This window comes from Lactuca serriola, chromosome 6 (genome assembly GCF_051521515.1).
Source record: "Lactuca serriola cultivar US96UC23 chromosome 6, Lser_US96UC23_V15, whole genome shotgun sequence".
NCBI lineage: Eukaryota > Viridiplantae > Streptophyta > Magnoliopsida > Asterales > Asteraceae > Lactuca > Lactuca serriola.
In genome coordinates, this window is record NC_136413.1 from 10,534,259 (window position 1) to 10,556,643 (window position 22,385).

At 37.1% G+C, this 22,385-nt stretch overlaps 1 protein-coding gene across 1 annotated transcript; it reads left to right on the top strand.

The window, feature by feature from the left end:
* The first annotated feature begins 16,348 nt into the window (after positions 1 to 16,348).
* On the top strand, positions 16,349 to 19,212 carry LOC145057730 (scarecrow-like protein 28). Its single transcript, XM_079005609.1, has one exon. It carries the CDS (start codon positions 17,097 to 17,099, stop codon positions 18,942 to 18,944), a length of 1,848 nt encoding a protein of 615 aa, XP_078861735.1. The 5' UTR covers positions 16,349 to 17,096; the 3' UTR covers positions 18,945 to 19,212.
* Positions 19,213 to 22,385: the final 3,173 nt, after the last annotated feature.

A 22,385-nucleotide genomic window follows, 5' to 3' on the forward strand; every position in this document is an offset into this window, starting at 1 on the left:
TCTAGTTTCCGAGTAGTCGTTTTGTGTTTGTCGATTTCCAGTGCTGTTGGAATATCGATCTAGCTGCATTAAATCCTGGGGTTTTTACTCTGTTGCTTACAGCCAATACAAGCGAAGTAAAAACCTTTAAGGACAGGAATCTGATCCGTGCAGTTGCTTCAAGATCAAGTCAGCAATCAACATGTCGGTTTTACTTTTCTGTCTTGTGGTTAATTCGTCCAATAACAGGACAGTCTTCTTCTACCTTTCTTATAATCAGATCTAATCGAGAAGGATAGATCTGGTTTCGGACGAAACTTGGTAAATTTAATAATAATAATTGAATTTATTATTCGCAACTAATCGACATATAATTCACAATATTATTTGTCGGTTTCCTTGCGTGTCTTTTGATTTGATATACAACAATCTTAAAGGTTCTTATATTGTGATCAATCAACAGACTAATGGACACTACTGCTAGCCTCCACTTCATGAACCAAGAGTTTGCCAAACTTGACCAATTCGATGGTCAAAACTACACTCGTTGGGCCGAAAAGGTCAAGTTCATGCTTCATGTCTTGAAGCTCTCCTTTGTGTTGGACCCAAAACTGCCACCAATTCCAGATAATCCAATTCCCAAGGAAGGGGAATCTGTGGACCCAGCGGTCATTGCAGAACTCGAAAAGCAAAGGATTCTGCGTAGAGAATCCGAGGAATTGTGTGTGGGTCACATCAAGAATTCCCTATCTGATCGGCTCTATGATCTCTACTCGCCGGTCAAAGATCCAAAAGAGCTATGGAATGCGTTGGAACTTAAGTACAAGGCACATGAGGAAGGTACTAACAAGTACCTTGTGTCCAAGTACCTTGAGTTTCAAATGGTTGATGACAAATCGATTATGGAGCAAGTGCATGAACTCCAAGTAATGGTCAACAAGTTGAACGCACTCACCATCTCTCTTCCAGAACTCTTTCAGGTTGGTGCGATCATCGCAAAACTGCCACCCTCGTGGAAAGATTTCTCTAAGAGAATGATGCACAAGTCTGAGGACTACTCCTTGGATGATCTGATGAAACACCTCCGCATTGAGGAGGAAACTCGCATCAGGGACAAGAAAGGTAAAGTTGGACAAAGTGTGCATCAAGTGTCAGCTGGGAGTTCTAGCCACAAAGGCAAATCTAGGGGTCAGAACAAGAAGAACTTTGGACCCAAGAAACAAAGATTCAAGAAACCGGGTCATCAGAATCCTAACTCAAAGCCAAAAAGAGCCGGTCCTTGCCACGTCTGCGGAGAGATTGGGCACTATGCAAGAGAATGCAAAGATCGCAAATCAGTACTGGTTGCACACGCAGTCGAGAAGGTGACTGACATGGTGGCCAGTGTGAACCTTGGAGAGATTTTCATGATCTCCTCTCTTACTCGAGCAATCTGTGCTCGAGGTTGGTTCGTGGACACTGGAGCCACTGTGCATGTGTGTGGGCATCGAGAAAGCTTTAGCACCTACCACCCCATGCCACAAGGGACGGTTGTCGTCTGTGCTGACGGCCACAGAGCTGAAGTTCTAGGAAAGGGTGATGTTCGGTTGAAGTTCACGCGTGGTGAATGGGTGACTCTTCGAGATGTTCTTCATGTTCCTACCATCTCGAAGGGTTTGGTTTCTGTGGACAAGTTTGACAAGGCTGGGTTCAAGATGGGGCTTGAGAGAGGCAAAATTGTGATCACTAAAGGCAGAAGACATGTTGGGAGGGCGAACAATACTTCGGGAATGTATCGCTTGTGTCTTAGTGATGAGGGTAATGTGAGTGGTCCTAGTGTTGAGTGTGGTGTTTCTAGTGTTGCTAGGGTGTCGAGTGTTGGTAATGATGTAATTGATGGATTGGTTGCTAATGTGAATGAAGTGAACTTTTCTGGTTATATTGTTTGTTCAATTTCTTTATGGCATAAACGTTTAGCTCACACTAATGTTAAAAACATTGAAAAAATGCAAACTAAAGGTATGTTAAAATATGACTCAAAAGATTTTGAAAAATGTGAAACATGTGTAAAATCAAAGTTCACAAAGAAACCATTTCCATCAGTTAAGAGAAACACATCTTTACTTGAGTTGATTCATTCTGATATATGTGAGTTAAATGGAATCCTTACTCGAGGAGGAAAAAGGTATTTCATCACATTCTGTGATGACTTCAGTAGATATCAACATGTTTATTTACTGAGATCAAAAGATGAAGCTTTTGATGCATTTAAACGATATAAGGCCGAGGTCGAAAATCAACTTGAAAGACACATCAAAATTCTTCGCTCGGACAGAGGCGGAGAATATTTCAACCAAGAGTTTGACACATTCTGCGAAGAGAATGGAATCAAACATGAGAGAACATCACCATACACCCCTCAACAGAATGGTTTGGCTGAAAGAAAAAACCGAACTCTTTGTGAGATGGTCAACTGTATGTTGAACCAATCGGGTCAACCAAACAATCTGTGGGGGGAAGCACTATTAACTGCTTGTTATGTTCATAACAGGATCACTAGTCGTGTGATTCCTACAAGCCCTTATGAGTTGTGGAAAGGTAGAAAGCCTAACCTAGACTATTTGAAAGTGTGGGGGTGTGTTGCTTATTATCGGACTCCCGATCCTAAGCGAACCAAATTGGGAGCACGAGCTAATAAGAGTATATTTATTGGATATGCTCAAAATAGCAAGGCTTACCGATTACTAGATATTGAGTCTGGTGTTGTTGTGGAATCCAGAGATGTGGAATTCTTTGAGGACAAGTTTTCTAAGGATGAAGAAAACTCTAGTCATACAACACCTACAAGTACCTCTCGAGAAATACTCCCACCTCCTCCCATTGTGGAGGAACCAAGGAGAAGTACTAGGGCTAGAATTGAGAAAACCTTTGGAGAGGACTTCTATTCTTATTTGGTCGAAGGAACACAAAAGAAAGTGACGAGAGAGGTCATCTTTTCAATTAATTTGGATGATGATCGTAAGACCTTTACTGAAGCCATGACGTCTCGGGATGCTCCTCTGTGGAAGGAAGCAATCAATGACGAAATGGATTCAATTATGGGTAATGGAACTTGGGAGTTAGCTGACTTACCCAAGGGGAGAAGACCCATAGGATCCAAATGGATTTTCAAGAAGAAATATCATCCTGATGGATCCATATCTGCTTATAAAGCAAGGTTGGTTGCAAAGGGCTATAGGCAGCGAGAAGGGATCGATTATTTTGATACTTATGCCCCAGTTGCTAGAATTAGTTCAATTAGAACTCTCATAGCAATATCAGCTTTGAAGGGATTGTACATTCATCAAATGGATGTGAAGACAGCCTTTCTGAATGGTTATCTCAAAGAGGAGATTTACCTGGAGCAACCTGAAGGTTTCGTAATACCTGGACAAGAAAACAAAGTATGTAGACTTGTCAAGTCTTTGTACGGGTTGAAACAAGCTCCTAAACAGTGGCATGAGAGATTTGACACCACTGTGACTGCCTTTGGTTTTCAGCACAATAGTGCTGACAGATGTATTTACTCAAAACATACATCTGATTACATAGTAGTTATATGTCTTTATGTTGATGATATGTTGATCATTGGCACTCACCTAGAAGGTATTCTTGAGACAAAGAAATACCTATCCTCGAACTTTAAGATGAAAGATCTTGGAGAAGTAGATACTATTCTTGGTATCAAGGTGAAGAGGACGGGTGGTCAGATTTCTCTGAGTCAATCTCATTACATAGAGAAAATTCTGACAAAGTTTCAACATTTGAACATTAAGGAATTTAACACTCCTTTTGATTCAAGTGTGAAACTTAAGGTGAATTCTGGTCGAGCTGTGGCCCAACTAGAATATGCTAGTGCAGTTGGGAGCATGATGTATGCTACTCACTGCACGCGACCTGACATCGCATTCTCTGTAAGCAAGTTGAGTCAGTATACAGTTAATCCAGGGACGGAGCACTGGAAAGCAGTAGGTAGAGTACTAGGATACCTGAAAAGGACAAGTACTTTTGAATTGACATATTCGTCATCTAATGGAATACTTGAAGGTTATTCTGATGCCAGCTGGATTGATCACACCAGTGATTCAAAATCCACAAGTGGTTGGATTTATACTCTAGCTGGTGGTGCTATTTCTTGGGCGAGCAAGAAACAGACATGCATAGCTCATTCCACGATGGAAGCTGAGCTAATTGCCTTAGCAGCAGCAGGCAAAGAGGCAGAGTGGATTCGAGATCTACTTATGGATATACGTTTGTGGGATATTCCGATGCCTTCAATACCCATGTACTGTGACAGTGAGGCCACACTGTCTAAAGTATATAATGCGGTATATAATGGGAAGTCAAGACATGTAGGTCTACGTCACAATTTTGTGAGACAACTAATTGAAAGTGGTACCATCAAAGTTGTTTATGTCAAGACAAGTAGGAACTTGGCAGATCCGTTCACCAAACCTCTGACGAGAGATTTGGTTACATCTACCACGAGAGTCATGGGTCTAAAACCACAATAGAATCGTTTAGTGATGGAAACCCAACTTGACATTAGTGCTCCTAATTTTCAAGTTTAAAGGGTAACAACGAAATCACTAACGATAGAAGGTACTATCATTCATGATAGATCCATGTGAGGTAGGATAGTGCGTCGTTGCCGAGAATGAGGTTGAGTTACGACTCTTAACGTAGTTTTGGAGACATCTAAGCAACGAAGATGTTGTAAAACTATGCCTATATGATCTAGAGGTGGTGCCGCCTCAAGTGAAGATTAGTGGTTTATCTTCTAAAGGGTCATGAAAAGGATTTATAGCGCATGGCCATAATAGCGCTCAGGGAGAACACAAATATGACTTGTGGTGTGTGGGGGTAAACCGGAGAGGTCATTAAGGTTTATGGTTTAAACCTATAAGGATACCATTGAATCGGTCTCTTCTTGTTTGTTCTCATTAAACTAGGGTTTAATCTTCGTGACACCTGAGTGACATCATCTGTCTGAGTGAAAGGAAACTTACCAACTTGGTGGGGGATTGTTGGAACTTTATATATATATATATATATATATATATATAAAGGAATTGCAAGTTGGCAATTTCCTTTGTATCCCACATTGGTGGGGAGAAGAAACTTTTGAGGGTTTATAAGCCTATTCCCTTGGTAAGCCTTCAAAGGCTTTAGTGGATCAAAGGAATGGGCCAAGCCCACGCGCTCGCCTAGCCTAGCCTAGCACTAGCCGACGCCGCGAGTGCGCGAAATGGCGCGATTTAGGCGCACTTTGCACTTCGCACGACGCATCGGTCGCTGGGAGCTGAGGAGCTTTTATTTTTGGTGAGTTCGGGTCAAGCCGATTTGACCGACCCGGTCAAATGGTTGACCGGCGTTGACTTCGTAATGGATAAGTCATCGGGGCATTCTAGAAGGATCAGGAAACGGCTTGCTTGGAGAGCAAGCTGTCGCCCTAGGGTTTCTGGGGCCGGCCTATGGGGGCCCGGTTTATGCCTTCTAGGGTTTCGATCCCTATAAATATAGCCCTCTAGGAGCCATTCAGAACACACACGAAAATCTGAAAGCTCTCTCCCTCTCTCTGCGTTTTTCTTCTAGTTTCCGAGTAGTCGTTTTGTGTTTGTCGATTTCCAGTGCTGTTGGAATATCGATCTAGCTGCATTAAATCCTGGGGTTTTTACTCTGTTGCTTACAGCCAATACAAGCGAAGTAAAAACCTTTAAGGACAGGAATCTGATCCGTGCAGTTGCTTCAAGATCAAGTCAGCAATCAACATGTCGGTTTTACTTTTCTGTCTTGTGGTTAATTCGTCCAATAACAGGACAGTCTTCTTCTACCTTTCTTATAATCAGATCTAATCGAGAAGGATAGATCTGGTTTCGGACGAAACTTGGTAAATTTAATAATAATAATTGAATTTATTATTCGCAACTAATCGACATATAATTCACAATATTATTTGTCGGTTTCCTTGCGTGTCTTTTGATTTGATATACAACAATATGCATCTATATTCTTTATATACATCACCTTTGATACGATATTCTTTAGGAAAAAATGACACAAATACCCTACGAAGTTTCTAGGGTTTACCCGTTGAGTCCCTAAAGTTTTTGTCGGACTTTATGGGTCCCAAAACTAGGATATGATCTGCTCTTTTAGTCCCTGTCAACCTGTAATAGCCGGTTCAGTGACCTTTTAGACTAAAAAACTTACATTGTGCCCCTATAAATCCAAAAAAAAAGTTTAGGGATCAATATGAATTGAGTGTGAATCAACTTTAGAAGTAAAGGAAAGTTTTTTTTGTACAGATTGATCCCCGATCTTATTTTTTTGGCTTTATAGGAGCACAATGTGAGTTTTTTTTGGTCTAAATAGTCACTGAACCGGCTATTACAGGTTGACAAGGACTAAAAGAGCAGGTCATATCCTAGTTTAGGGACCCATAAAGCCCAACAAAAACTTTAGGGACTCAATGGGTAAACCCTAGAAAGTTCGTAGGGCATTTGTGTCATTTTCCCTATTCTTTAATTTGTATTAAATTCAAAATAAAGATTTGTAAACAATTAATGCTTTCAAGGTTGGTGAATGGTGACCCAATGGATAGATAAATAAGGTAGAAGAATAGAAGACCGCGAGAAGGTGAATCCTAGCCAAGAATCATGGATAATCTACGGCCTCAAACGGACCCTCAATCATGGTTCCATAGGTTAGTTCAATTTAGGATAGCAAATCATTGCATTAATGATTATTAGGGGTATATTGGAAGAGGTTAGGATTTATTATGCTATGGAGCCCATGCAAGTGATATACGGTCATTAGGAGTATATTGGAAGAGGTTGGGATTGGTTTGGACTTGAATTGGTGGCTTAATAGTACGAAAACCTCGAAATTTTGTGTATAGCTCCATTATTCCGAGTAAAATTTCAACAATAAATTCACTCGATCAAGTATCAATCTGGAAAGATTTCATGTATCTTGTGTAACTTTTGCATGCAAGGTCCAAATCAAGTCTAGTTTCTTCACATCTCTTCCTATGATCATACGAAAGTTATGTAATGATAAAAATATGATGTTAAATATTAAGAACATTAACTAGAGTGGATGGAGTGTAATTAGTTTTTAATTACTCAATGAATACTTATCTACATGTGACATTTATGAATCGAGACGACTTGGGAATTGGAGTAAAAGTCTTGCAACTAGTTAAGGTGAACTATTATCCAAAAATACACGTCCCTATCCTAATTTAATGATTTAAATTTTTATTTTTATGTGATAACATATATCTATTTCAACTCAAATCAAGTTCAGGGGTTTGTTTTCGGGTTCAAAATAGAGTAAAATTCATAGCAAAAACAACTCCAAATTGAATCAAATTTGGAACCCTAAGTTACCAAATACCCCAAATAATAGTTCGCAATAGTGAATTTGTGCCATAGATGCAGTGATATGCGATTATTAGGAGCTAAAAACACGTAGAACTCATACCTTTTGCCTTTGAAAAACTTGAAATCAGAAGAAGAATGAAGTAGGAACTCGTGAGGCAGTAAACACGGCGTGAGTGGAATGAAAGTAAAAAAGAGAAGGTAATTTTTTTAGGTTAAAAACCCTAAAAATTGAATGCGTTTAAAAAGTCACCACGTCGTGGTCAGGGCATCACGTCGTGGTCCATTAGTGGAAAATATACGTATGTTAACTATGAAATCACCACATCGTGGTGACTATCACCACGTCGTTGTAAATAAATTAACTTATTTTTGGGGAAAAGATCTCATGAAAACATCCACCCCACACTTATTCCATGTTTGTCCTAAAAGCCAGATCCAGAAAAAAATTTAGAAGAGTGAAAAATCAACAAAACAAAACAAAATAAGCAAATAAAAGAAAAGGAAAGAAAAACGCAAACTCTAAATCACAGGTTGCCTCCTGCAAGTGCTTTTTTTGGGGAGTCATGAGTCGAACTCCTTCCCGCTCTACGTTGTGGCAGCCACCGCCAATTTCACGATTTCTCCTTCTTTTTCCTCGTTTGGCATCCCCTATTCATAAATGTTTTACCCGATGTCCATTAACTTTGAAAGTAGTGCCTTCTATTGAGATTAACTATATAGTTCCATGTGTAAATACTTGCTTCACAAGAAATGGACCGTTCCATCATGTCTGTAATTTCCTGGGAAAAAGCTTCATTCTTGAATTGAAAAGCAGAACCTTTTTCCCTTCTCGGAAATCCTTACGTCCTCTCAACCTAGCGTCATGCTATTTCTTTGTTTTGTCTTTGTAGATTAATGAGCTTGCATAAGCTCCATTTCTTAACTCCTCTACGACATTCATTTGCATTAGACGATTTGTTCTTAATTCGGCCAACTCAAAATTGCAAGTCTTCAAAGCCCAATACGTCTTATGTTCAATTTCAACCGAAAAATGACAATTCTTACCAAAGACTAGCCTATAAGGTGTAGTACCAATAGGTGTTTTAAAGGCGGTTCGAAATGCCCACAACGCATCATCTATTTTTTTCCAACCACTCCTTCTTGTTGCTTCCGACTGCGCATTCAAGAATCCTTTTCTATGCCCGATTTGTGACTTAGGTTAGCCCACTTGTTTGTGGATGGTAGGGTGTTGCAAATTTATGGTGTACACCATATTGTTGTAACACTTTGGCAAGTTGTTCATTTGCAAAGTGAGTTCCCTGATCACTTATTAGTGCCCTTGGTACACCAAAATGAGAAAACAATCTTTATAATAATTTTACTACCACACAAGCATCGTTTGTTGGTCAGGCTTATGCTTCCACCCATTTTGAGACATAATCAACCGCCACTAAGATGTATTTATTCCCTCGAGAATCCGGAAATGGTCCCATAAAATCAATACGCCCAATGTCAAATGCTTCACAAACTTGGATGCTATTTTGGGGTATCTTGCTTCGGGAAGAAATGTTGCTCGATCGTTGGCACGAGTCACATTATTTAACAAATTTGGTGGCATCCTTGAAAATTGTAGGCCAATAGAACCCTGAATCAAATACTTTATTTTCCGTGTAATGTGCTCCGTGATGTCCTCTGGTGGGTCTATTATGACAATGCTTCAAAATTTCCAAACTTTCTTTCCCGAATATGCATCTTCTTATCATACCATCCACGCAACTTCTAAAGAGATATGGTTAATCCCAAAAGTAGTATTTGACTTCTGAAAATAATTTCTTCTTTTGTTGACGAGTCAATCCTTTTGGAAGATGATCACCAGCCAAATAGTTGGCTATATCAACATACAATAGCTCCTACCCTGCGATCACCATTAGATATTCTTCGGGAAAATCGTCTCCAATTTTGTGTTTTTCTAGTTTTTCAATTTCAGGGTTTTCAAATCTCGAGACGCGATCGACCGCCACATTTTACATACCCTTTTTGTCCCTGATCTTGATGTCAAATTCTAGCAAGAGTAGTACCCATCAGATCAATCTTGACTTAGCATCCTACTTAGCAACTAGATACTTAAGAGCATAATGGTCAATAAAGACAATAGTTTTGGACAATACTAAATAAGGGCAGAATTTGTCAAGAGCGTAAACAACGGCCATAAGTTTTTTTTTAGTGGTAGTATAATTTTCTTGGGCCGGGTTTAGTGTTTTGTTTGCATAATATATAGGTTGAAAATGCTTATCAACCCTTTGTCCAAGGACCGCTCCTACTGCAAAATCACTAGCATCGTACATGAGCTCAAATGGGAAGTTCCAATTCAGGGCAATCATGATCGGGGTATTGGTTCATTTCTCTTTTAATAATTGAAAGGCTTCAAGCATTCGTTTGAGAAGTCAAATGTAGCATCTTTTAAAAGAAGTTGAGTTAATGGCCTAGTAATTTTTGAAAAATCTTTTATAAACCGGCAGTAAAATCCCGCATGTCCTAGAAAACTTCTTACCCCTTTCACGTTTGTTGGAGGTGGCAATTTAGCTATAGTGTCAACCATTTCACGATCCACCTTTATCCCTAATTTGGAAACGTTATGTCCCAAGACAATCCCTTCTTTGACCATGAAATGACACTTCTCCCAATTTAAAATCAAGTTGGTATTTTCGCATCTATCAAGCATCAAGTCGAGGTTGGACAAACAATCATCAAAAGAAGACCCCTAAACAGAAAAATCATCCAAGAAAACTTCCATGAACTTTTCAACCATATCATGGAAAATAGCCATCATGCATCTTTGGAATGTGGTCGGTGCGTTGCATAACCCGAATGACATCCGTCGATAAGCAAAAGTCCCACTTGGGCAAATGAACGTGGTCTTTTCTTGGTCTTGAGGATCAATAGGGATATGAAAATATCCTTAAAAACCATATAGAAAGAAGTAATAAAAGTGACCTGATAATCTTTCGAGCATTTGATTAATAAAAGGGTAAAGGGAAATGGTCTTTGCAAGTGGCATCGTTTAGCTTGTGATAATCGATGCACACTCGCCAACCGTGTACCATCCATAAAATCATGATAAATTTAAGATTTTCAAAACCAACCAATTTCACAAATTGTTTACAATAATAGTTTTCAAAACATGTTCAACATCAGAGTCTCCTACAATCATAAGTCAAAAACATGAGGATGTGTAAGGTCACACCTTTGCCTTCCCACAATCATCTAAAGTACTTGAAACATAACCCAAACTGTAATTCAATGCTTAGTGAGTTCCCCCAAAGTACCAAAACACAAAAAAAATAACATATATGATAACAACATATATGGTCCAATCAACCATCAGGTTGGAATAGTTAGGTTTTCTAAGCATCAAATACACTTTAAGCTAGGTAGCGGAAAAATCGAAACAACAACGATATACCTAAGTGTACATGCAACCTATGGATCTGTGGTTTCTTACTATTACATCTACCCTAAGAAAACCGAAAATACAAAGGAAGAACACATACCTCTTGTGCAGGCATGCAACCAAAGATCTTCATGCTTGACTCCTCGTGCGTGCCACCTTGTTTGGATGATAAGGACCCAAACCAGAATCTCTCTCTTGGTTCACACCCAATAAACTCAAAAGAGTAGAATAAAAAATAACTAGGAGGAGATGAACTATAAGGAGAGTTCTTCCACAAGTAGGGAGAAAGAAGTGGCGAAAATTCAAACCAAGAATGAGCAAGGAGGAATGAATCCCTTAGGCCCTATTTATAGCCTTGGATACCTCCTAGGGTTTTATCCTCAAGCGCATGTGGGATGGGATAACCCTAGAACGAAATTCCCCTTATCCAAAGGGAATTTATGTCCACCACCCTTCTTTCTAGGGTTCTGGAACATTCCTGATTAACCAACTATTGATTAATTGATATTCAACCCTTCTATTATTTAAACTGTTAATTAATTCCCAAATTGTTTCCAATTAGTTTCTAATTAATTATTAAACCATAATGATTAATAAACTAATTACTCCTTTATTTACTCTACTTAATTTGAGTCTTGAGGACAACCCAATAGGACCCTACTATTATTAGAAATATCACCAATAGTTCATGACCTTAGACACACTTTCCAGCAGTCTCCCACTTGGACAAGTCATCAACTATATATGGTCCACTACTTCTATAATAATCAACAAAGAGAATGTCATCCAATGCATCTATCGAACTCTGATCTAATCAGTTTCAGCTCTCGGATAAGTGATCATCTATTCCTTCATCCTCATGATATTTGTATGAATTCGAGACATGGATAATGGTCAATCTTAGAATTCAAGATTATTTTTCCCGATAAAGGCTTGTGGAGACTGCATTTGACTACTAAATTGAACACGTCCTTTTCAGTCAAGACCCGACCATGTATTCATGATGTCAACACCAAATCTTCGAGGGGGCCATAGATATCGCTTATCTTGTTAAGGCAGAATGGACGAATAAAATTTGACTACATAGTTTTTGTCTATTTTATCATGTCAGACATGGATATACCTGTTATAGCTACCTGGTATGGATAGCGTTGGAGTACATCAATACATAACAGAATCATACAGCAAAACCCCACATGTATCTCGGTTTGAAGAACATAAGATATTATCATCTTAGAATTACTCGTGACTATATCTATGAAGTAATCTCTAAGTGCGGGTTGTTCCACTACTTAAATTTCCATTAAGTACTCATGAGTGTTGGCGCAATCACTATGTTATGCCCAATAAGAATGGTCAATCCATAAATACTCATGACAATCTTGAATCACTACTTACTTCCAAGAGTATGACCGACTGTGGAGGTTTGAGTAAATCAGTACACAGGAAGTGGGTTCCAAACATGCAAAAGTGAAACACAGTAACAAATTAACAAAATTGATAACATCACTAGCACTTTATCAAGTCTCCATAAAATAAACATCAATTCGGTTACAGATTCAACTGCTAAATGTTTCAAAGACTGTCAAACTAAACAACCAAACAATTACACAATATCATTAGCAAATCTAATGCCTATAGATCTAGTATGACTATTATGCTTGATCCTTGATAATCGCTTTGTGAACGAATTAGTTGGATTCTCCTATAACGATACCCTATTCACGGCAATGTCCCCATCCTCAACTCGATGTCTTACATAGTGGAATTTCCTTAGTATATGCCTTGAGTTACCATGGTCTTTGGGTTTCTTTAGTCAATGCGACCGCACCCTCATGTCACAGAAGATTTCTAAAGGATCCTTGATGCTCGAAACGACACCAAGATCATCAATGCAATTCTTCAACCGTGTAGCTTCTTTTTTGCAGCTTCACTAGCTGCTATATACTCTAACACACATGTAGATTCTGCCACTGTAGACTGCTTGGAACTCTTCCAAGTAACCACTCATCCATTAAGAAAGCATACCAATCCTGATTGTGAACTTGAGTTGTCCCTATCAGTTTGGAAACTCGCTTCTGTATAACTTGTAATTCTCAACTCATTTTCACCCCCATATACTAAGAACATGTCCTTTGTTCTTCTTAGGTATTTCAAAATGTTCTTTACTGTTGTGCAATGACTGTCACCTGGGTTGTCCTGAAAATGACTCACCATGCTCAGAGCAAATGAGACGTCAGGTCGAGTACATGGCATAGCATACATGATCGATCCTATAGAAGAATCATATGGGACTCGACACAATCTTTCCTGTTCATCACTAGAATTGTTTATTGAGTTTTACACAATTTGATACCATGTTGCATAGGTAGAAAACCTTTCTTGGAATCTTGCTTCTTGAACCTCTTCAAGATCTTTTCCATGTATGTACTCTAACTCAGTCATATTAGATGTTTTGATCTATCTCATGCATACAAATAGCAAATTTAGCTACAGTAAATCTAGATACATGAGAATTCGATTTTTGGAGATAAAAAAGTTGGCTGGTATGATAACTTGTACATTATGAATAGAAATAGTCATTTTTAGCTACAACACATCTAGACACATATGAGAATTTGGTTTTTGTCAGTGTTGTAAAAATCCCGACTAGGTCCCGATTAATCTCCGATTAATCCTTAGGCGCTACTCGACCGATTAGAAGGCGCCTAACGATTAATCCATGTATACACAACAAGTGTAGCAGTAGAACCCGATAAAATTTTAACATTTTGAAGAAGTTATATCTCAATAGAAACTATTTGAGATATGATTAGTTTTGTATTATCATATTAATATATTTTGTTATCATATTAGTAGTATTTACGAACTTTTACAAGATATTAGTCAAATTTTTTTTTTTTTAAATTCAACAAATTAACAATTAATGGTCACCGATTAATCTCCCGATTAATCACCGTCAAACCGATTAATCTCTTAACACCAGTCCACCAACTAGCTAACGTTGAGCGATTTTTACAACATTGGTTTTTGTATATATTAATAATGTTTTATTTATGTTATTTACAATTGTTTATCAAGGTTATGCTTTAATGACTTAATGTCTTATAACATTAATGTTTGAATATGTTAGGCTATGCGGAGTGACTCGTTAAGGAGGGGTTGCAAACCGGTCTCGCCAAACACCTTCCCTTAGATTGCGATAAGAGGGCTGGCCAAAAAGACTCGCCAGCCGACTAACAAGAGGAGAGGGGAGAGGGAAAGTTCCAAGGAGTGTTTTCATTGGTCGCCTCTAATTTTCTTTTCTTTTTTATTTTTTTTCAAAAGTAAACCTTATTAAACTTATATACTACCACTCTCCAACTTTTACAATACACAAATGATAATCCTATGCGACAAAAGAAAATAAAAAGTAAAAAAATTATATGAAAACATACTAATCATGTTATCAGTCCCTAGTCCCTTAAGGGGTAAGGCGTGTGCTCCAAAACATGGAATCCAAATTCGGGGAGAAAGAATTTGATCAAATGACTTGGATGAAGTGATTCTTTGAAATAGAAAAGATATGTTTCACATTTCAACCCATATAAGAAAAATAAAAAATCAAATAATTATTTATTTTTATTTTCTGAACAATAAATCTAATTTATTTTTAAATTATTTCTTAGTTTTATTTATGTCTACAACGATACTTAAACTCTTGACCTCAACAATGAAGGACACTACCTAATACCGTTGGACTAGTAGTCTTTTGATATCAAATCATTATTTATACACTTCAGTAAATTCATGTTTTGTGTTTAGTTTCTAAATAATTGATAAACAATAGAAATATAACTTCGTCGAATTATATATATATATATATATATATATATATATATATATATATATATATATATATATATATATATATATATATTTTACAAGGTTTACAGTTAAATTTATTTTATAGTTCAAATAATCCTATGTCATCTAGCTATTGATTTAAATGTTCAAAAACCATATATATATATATATATATATATATATATATATATATATATATATATATATATATATATATATATATATATATCATTGAAATGTCTCAAATATCATACTCATAATTATTTATGCCACTTATCTAATGTGTAACTAACATCAGGGTGAATTTGACAATGAATATTTGGAAGCTTTTATTTTTAGCTTTCAAAAAAACTCGATTTAAAAACTATTGTTCGTTTAATAATGCGAACGTTTAACTTTCAGTTTAAACAAATAGCTAAAAATTTAAAAACTATTTCTTGTATCGTTTAAAAAAAAAGCTATTGAGCTTTTATAATCATTTTCTATAACTATCCTAAAAATTATATTTAATTTTGTCAAACACTCATATATAAATAAAAAATATAATTTCTTACTACGAGCTACGATCTAGTTTTACCAAACAAGTCATATAAAATAAAATTTTGAGTACTTTGGATTGTATTGTTTGAATGTTCAGCAATCATAAGGTATTTTTTGTGATATTCTTCTTCTTCTTTTTAAAAAAAAATTCTGGTTTGATTTAATATTTGACTAAAATCCAAATATTTACATCCCAAAGTAAAACAAAATTATAGATTATAATCAATGTTAATAACATATAATTATGGTTCTTAAGCGATGAATATGTTAAGAATATAGATACGATATCATTGTTCCTTTTACCCAACGGTCAATTCAAATGGATATTAGGAGACAACCACATGACACTCTTACGTGCATTTCATCAAAAGAAAATCTTCGAAACACACTCCCACTTCCGTACAGTGGCGGATCCAGCCTGGAAGTCAAGTGGGGTGTGTATTGACCGTTGACCGGAAATCAACTGTGAGATCCATTGTCCCTAATATTCTGTTAAACATATGTCATAACTTATATTTTGCAACCAAATACCCTAAACTAAAAATCCAATTAACCAAGAATTACAATTTACAACTAACAAAATCCGACAGAAAAAAAGCCCGAGTTCATAATTTAGCAAAATCAAACAAAAGAAACTCAATCATTTAATAGTTAAAGTTTACAATAATAATTAAACCAACAACTAACGATTACTGGCAAGGAGATACAAATAAAACTAATAGTTAGAATTTATTTATATACTTTAAGTCTTTAACAAAGATGGAAGAATAGATGGCTCTTCCTGGGGTTTTTTCATCCAAAGTTGGCAGGAAAAAGGGCTGAGCGGGAAGGAATTACTAAATTAAAAGGTTTGCAGAAGTTTCAAATGTAGGGGCCATCAAATATCAAGTGGGGACAAGCTGTAAGTTAATAAGATTAAAAGAAAAAATGTGTTTAATATAACATTGCATCCGCCACTGCTTCCGTACACCACCTTCTACCCTCAACGGTCATATTAACCCCACCACAACGGTCATATTCACTCTCACCACCATTCTCCACCGTCAGATCTCCATCCTAGGGTCCAAAACCACCGCATCCCTCTGCCAAAAACAAAGGAAAAACAACACCCTGGTTTTCTGATTTATATAAGAAAAATCTTATATGTGTGCATGATTTTTTTGGGTAGTGTTACTGTTGCGTAGTTGAGAGAGAGTGAGTGAGAGAGGAGAGGAGAGGAGAGGAGAGGAGAGAACAAAAAAACACAATCTTTTCGTCTTTTAATCTACAAATCTTGATTTTTTCACGATTCAAATGATGGGGTTTTCATAAACTTCTTGATTTTTACATTAGGGTCTTTGAAATCGTTAGCAATGATTCAATTCTTTTTCATTAAGGTTTAAATTTGTTAAAAAAAATCTGGGTTTTTGATAAAGATCACTATGGAGTTCTTCAAACTGCCAATGGCTGGAATGTGTTGTTCAAAATCTGGATCTTTCTTGAGCTTTGGGTTTGAACAAGTTATGGCGGCGGTTGAATTGCATTCATGGTAAAGATTTCTTCAACCATCATCATCTCCCCAGAGTGTGTGTTTTTCGGAATCCGATGATCATTTTGAGGTAAACTTTTTAAATTTTCTTACATCAAATTCTTTGATTCTTTTCAATTGCTCATACACATTTCACATTCATATTCTTTATTGCACATACATTCATACGTTTTTATTCAATTCATTGGATTCCATTTTTAAAAACCCTTTTTTTTTGTTTCTTTCTTTTAACTACACACACTCTCTCATTTTCTTGATTTCTTTTCACAAACATTTATAATTTGACTGAATTTGATTTATACATATCTATATATTTACATTTATATACACGAGAGCGAAAGTGAAGAACTTTGGAAGGTTTTAAAGAATGTTGGCTGGGTGTTCTTCTTCTACATTTAGTAACTTCCCTTCAATGAGCACACAAAGATTGGATTTGCCATGCAATACTAACTTCCCTCGTAAAGAATCAACAAGATCGCAGCCAGTTATTAGACCTGTGGGCCCTATATCACTCGACAACAACAACAACAACAACAACACAATAGAAGCAAGAACAACCAACTGTTCACTTAAGCACACTGTGGTAGAAAAAAAGAACGATATCTGGGATAACAGAAACAAAGGGTTAAAAAGACTTTACCAAGATGAACAAGATGAATCTTTTCGAGCTAAGAGGAAAAGGGGTTGCAGTAAAGTCGAAGAATTTGGTGAAAATGAAGATAGTTTTTGGTTCAGCAAACAGGGGTTCGTTCTTGATCATTCTGCTACTTCACTTCCATGGAGTTTTGTGAATGAATTAGCGGATTTAGGTGAAAGGGGAGTTTCTTCAGGAAGCCATAGACAGAGGGTTGTGAATGAAACGTCATCGGGGTCGGGATCGGGATCGAGGAGCAGTTCGCCGGAAAGTCATCGGAGTTTGGATGTAGGAGGTACGAACGGCGTAGGTGCACCAAACCCTAATCAAAGTTTGGATTTATTAGCGATTGGGAACACGAACCATGATGAAGAAGTTGGATTTGAGCTTATAAGTTTGCTTTTAGCTTGTTTGGAAGCAATCGGCGTTAAGAACATAGCTGCAATTAACCATTTCATATCGAAATTAGGCGAATTAGCATCTCCGAGAGGCGATTCTTCAATCTCCAGACTTGCTGCTTATTACACAGAAGCTTTAGCTTTAAGGGTTTCGAGAATTTGGCCGAATATTTTCCAGATTTCTATTCCTAGAGAGATTAATCAGGTTGAAGAAGAGAATGGGACAGCTTTACGTCTCTTGAATCAAGCAACCCCAATTCCTAAATTCATCCATTTCACGTCAAACGAGATTCTGCTAAGATCGTTTCAAGGGAAAGACAAAGTTCATGTTATAGATTTTGACGTAAAGCAAGGTCTTCAATGGCCGAGCTTTTTTCAGAGTTTGGCTTCCATGAACAACCCCCCGAGCCACGTCAGAATCACCGGCGTCGGAGAATCCAAACAGGATCTCATCGAGACGGGAGCTCGGCTTTCCGGATTCGCTGAGGCCTTAAACCTAGAATTTGAATTCCATCCGGTTGTTGATAGATTAGAAGATGTGAGACTGTGGATGCTTCATGTTAAAGAAGGCGAAACTGTAGCAGTAAATTGCGTCTTACAGCTTCACAAAATGCTGTACGACGCCACCGGCGGCGCTCTTAGAGACTTTTTCCGGCTAATTCGAAGCACAAACCCTAGCGTTGTGGTGATGGCGGAGCAAGAATCCGAGCATAACGACGCTGTTTTGGAAAAGAGAGTATCGAATTCATTGAAGTATTATTCTGCTATCTTTGACTGTGTCGATTCTGTGTTTCCATTACAAAGTCATTCTCGGATCAAAATCGAAGAATCCTTCGGACGTGAAATCAGAAACATAATCGCGTGCGAAGGGCTCGAGAGATTCGAGAGGCACGTTGGGTTTGATCAGTGGTGGCGGTCGATGGCGGAGCTCGGCGGATTCAGAAGCGTGGAGATCAGCGAGAGGGAGTTCCTACAGAGCCAAATGATACTGAAAATGTATGATCATCCATTTGGTCCGAATTCCTTCAAAGTGGAGAAGCAGCAGCAGAGGCGGGTGTCTGATGGCGGTGCCGCCGCCGGTGTTACTCTGAGCTGGTCTGATCAGCCTCTTTACACCGTGTCGGCGTGGGTCCCGTCGGATGTCGCCGGAAGTTCGTCGGCGTTTCAGCAAGCAGCAGCGTGATGTTGAAGAAGAACAGTTAGGAGGTCAGATTGTTGGGTATAAAGTTAACAATTCTTTGTAGGGGTAAAAATGTCATTTAGATCATTCTTTCATTCATTTGTTGCAGATAGAAATTTCATATTTGTTTAAAGAAAGAGTCAATTTTTTTATATAGACATTTGAGGGTAGAGTAATTTATTTAAGGGTAGTTCTTGGAGTCAATTTCTTTTTTTATTTATTGATTATTATTCAAAGTGATTTATTTATTCAAGGTGATTTATTTATCCAATATTTCCTCTTTCATTATAGTTTTATTATTTTATATTGGAGCTTTTGTGAAATTTTTATGTGTGTTTGGATGAAGGAGGTCTGTAAGTAATTTAACTTATCTAATGTGAAAGCAAATAGTTATCTATCTAAATAATCAAATAAGTGACATGGTTAAATGTTGCAAAATAGATTAAAACATTATTAAGGAAAACTAAATATTATATGTGTCATCTTTTGACATAGATATGTAGTAAGAAATAATTGTAAGATGAAAATTTTCTCTTTATTTATATAAAAACACTCTCAAGCTTCAAGGCCATATGAATTTCATAGGCCAGTCCAATTTGTAAATAAAGATCCATCACACTTATGCAATTTTTTGTTGGGCTAGTATACAAGAGAAACACTGTTTTTGTTTGTTTGTTGGGCTAGTATACAAGAGAAACACTGTTTTTGTTTGTTTATTTGATTTAAGTCTCTTTGAAATAGAAAATTTAAATGTTTGAATATGTATGATAATATAACAATGTTGTCAAAATTTAGATCTTAGTCAAGGTCATTTTACGTTTTACATGGACGAGTGATCATAAGATCGATCAGAATCCAAAGATCCTATAAAAATTAACTCATACTCCCTCCGTCCCAAATTGATAGTCCATATTTGACTTTTTAAGTATTTTTTCTTCAACTTTGACCTTAAATTTTTTATTTGTGTTATATATTACTTAATAAAACTTATTTTGCATCAATTATTATCTTTCAAAAACAAAATTATTTAAGGTCAAAATTGAAAAAAAAAAACTTCAAAAGTCAAAAATAGACTATCAATTTGGGACGGAGGTAGTATTAGAATTTGATCCCAAGATATTTGGTGCGAAGCATTTACATTATAACTTGATGTTGATTAAAACATTGATAGTGGAATCAACTGTAATATTATGAGTATGTACTGCTTAATTTGAGATAAAATTGATGAAATGACGATGCTCTACAAGACTACTTGCAACTTGCAATGTTCGATTTCAAGTTAAATAAACAAAATTTTGAGAATCGGTTATATAGTAACACTAAAGAGGTGATATTGTGATCGGGATTGTTTGTCACTTATAGGCTTTTAAAATCATAAGACCTTAAGATCAAGATCGAGATTTTAACAGCGATTAGATACAAATACACATAACATTGTTTTTATAATGAATGCAACAAAGTGTCTTAATATATTAAACTCAAATTTTGGCTTATCTAATTAAGTTATTTTATCCTGATTATGTGTAAATATCAGTGGAGGGCTAGACCATTCCATCCCGAATGAATGGGAAAGGGCCTGGAATTGGAAAGAGGTAGAGGTGCACTAATACCGACTTTAATCCACTTTCAGTTATAATCATATCGTTTATTTTCAGAAATGAAATAAGTTAAAAAATCGTCTTTTTTTAGTTAAAAAGAAAGTTAGGTTTGTTTTTTATTTAGAAAAACCCGGTTTCAGTATTCTATAATAATCTATTTCTAACGGTGGTTCGGTTTTAACCTAACTGATTCTAAAAAAAATGGATTGGTGTGCACTTATAGGAAGAGATGCTTATGAATTATGGCACTTGATAAAATATTTTACAAAACCCACCAAATAAAATGTTTTTAATCAAGTTACAAAATAAATGTTCAACCACATGAATATTTTAACAAACAAATATAAAGATACAAGGGAATAAATATTGAAAAAAGGACGACGAGATATATTGGTTCACCTCAACGACTCAACATGAGGCTATCTCCACCCGATAATTTACATCAGCCTCCTAGGATTCACTATCTAGGTCCACTAATTTATGAGTACTCCTCTAAAGATAGAACTCGATTGCTCCAACTGTAGTCTAAGAATACTCTCTTATACTACTAGGATCATGCACATTAATATTAAACCGTGACATTTCCAAGTTCACGGCCAGATAAGACCGATTTGTTTATGCTTTATTTGAAAACCCTAGTATATTTTTAAAGAAATAATGCGGAATTTGTTCAAAAAAAAATAGACAAAACTGCAAAAATAGTCCCTGTGGTTTGCATTTTTTCAGGAAACAAGTCCAAACAGTGACTTTTTTTGATTCGTGGTCCTTTTGGAATGGTTTGTATGTGAAAATGGTCCCTCCGAAAATTAAAATGACTATAATACCCTTGGGGTATTTATTTTTCATTTTTCTTTCATTATTCTTAAAATTTAATATTTATTTATTTATTTTAACAATTAAAAAAATAAAAAAGGTCCCACCTCTCTCTCTCTCTCTCTCTCTCTCTCCGGTGATCTAGAGCCAGCCACCACACCCCGTCGGCCACTAAAATGCCACCGTAAATCCCACACACTACACCACCCCTGCTGCCACCACCTTCTCTCCACCGGAAACAACCATCCCAACCTCACTCGACTGCTGGAGCAACCTCCGACCACCAAACCACCTCCTTTCCCTCCCCCCTCTCTTTCATGTTCGTTACCAGCATAATAGAAACAGGGCAGCAAGGTCGCCTCCTGATTGCTATAGGAAATAACCATCCTAACCCCACTCGAGTGTCGGAGCAACCTCCGCCTACAATCTCGATGCAATCTAAATGAAAGTAATTAAATACCATCTAATACCCAAACTATACCAACCTAAATTAAGGGGCGTCAACCTTCATAATCCGAAATTAAGCCACCAAACTGAGAAAAAGGTTGTTGATTGGAATACGTAGAACAAACATCAACCAAATACGGTCCCTGTGGTATCGCTGCTGATAGGAAGTCGGAAATTGCAGAGGGAAACATGGGTTCATCGCTTCCCGTGGTTTAAAGAACCCCAACTCCAGTATACCCTAAAACAATCACACAACAATAAACTCAAAATTTCGATCCAACACAAAATCTGATCATCGGGGATAAAATAAAATGTTACCTGAAGCCGATTAAGAACGCAAGTGTATTTCCCCCAAAGCTCCAGCCGACGGGATTCGACAGATCGGGAAGAAAGGAACGAAGGCAGCTAACGGGAAGCTCCGATGATGGCTGAGAAATCACGAGGAAAGGATGGGCAGTCGATCTATTGTGAGCCCTCCATGGTTCATTTGCTTCCCAGTAGCAACACACGACAACACACGAAGGGGAGGAGGAGCAAAGCAGTCGCCAATCAAGGTGGTGTTTTTGGATCTTTTGGAGAGAATGAC

Excerpts from the sequence above, each read along its gene's own strand:
- LOC145057730 (XM_079005609.1), top strand. The coding sequence starts at position 17,097 with ATGTTGGCTGGGTGTTCTTCTTCTACATTTAGTAACTTCCCTTCAATG.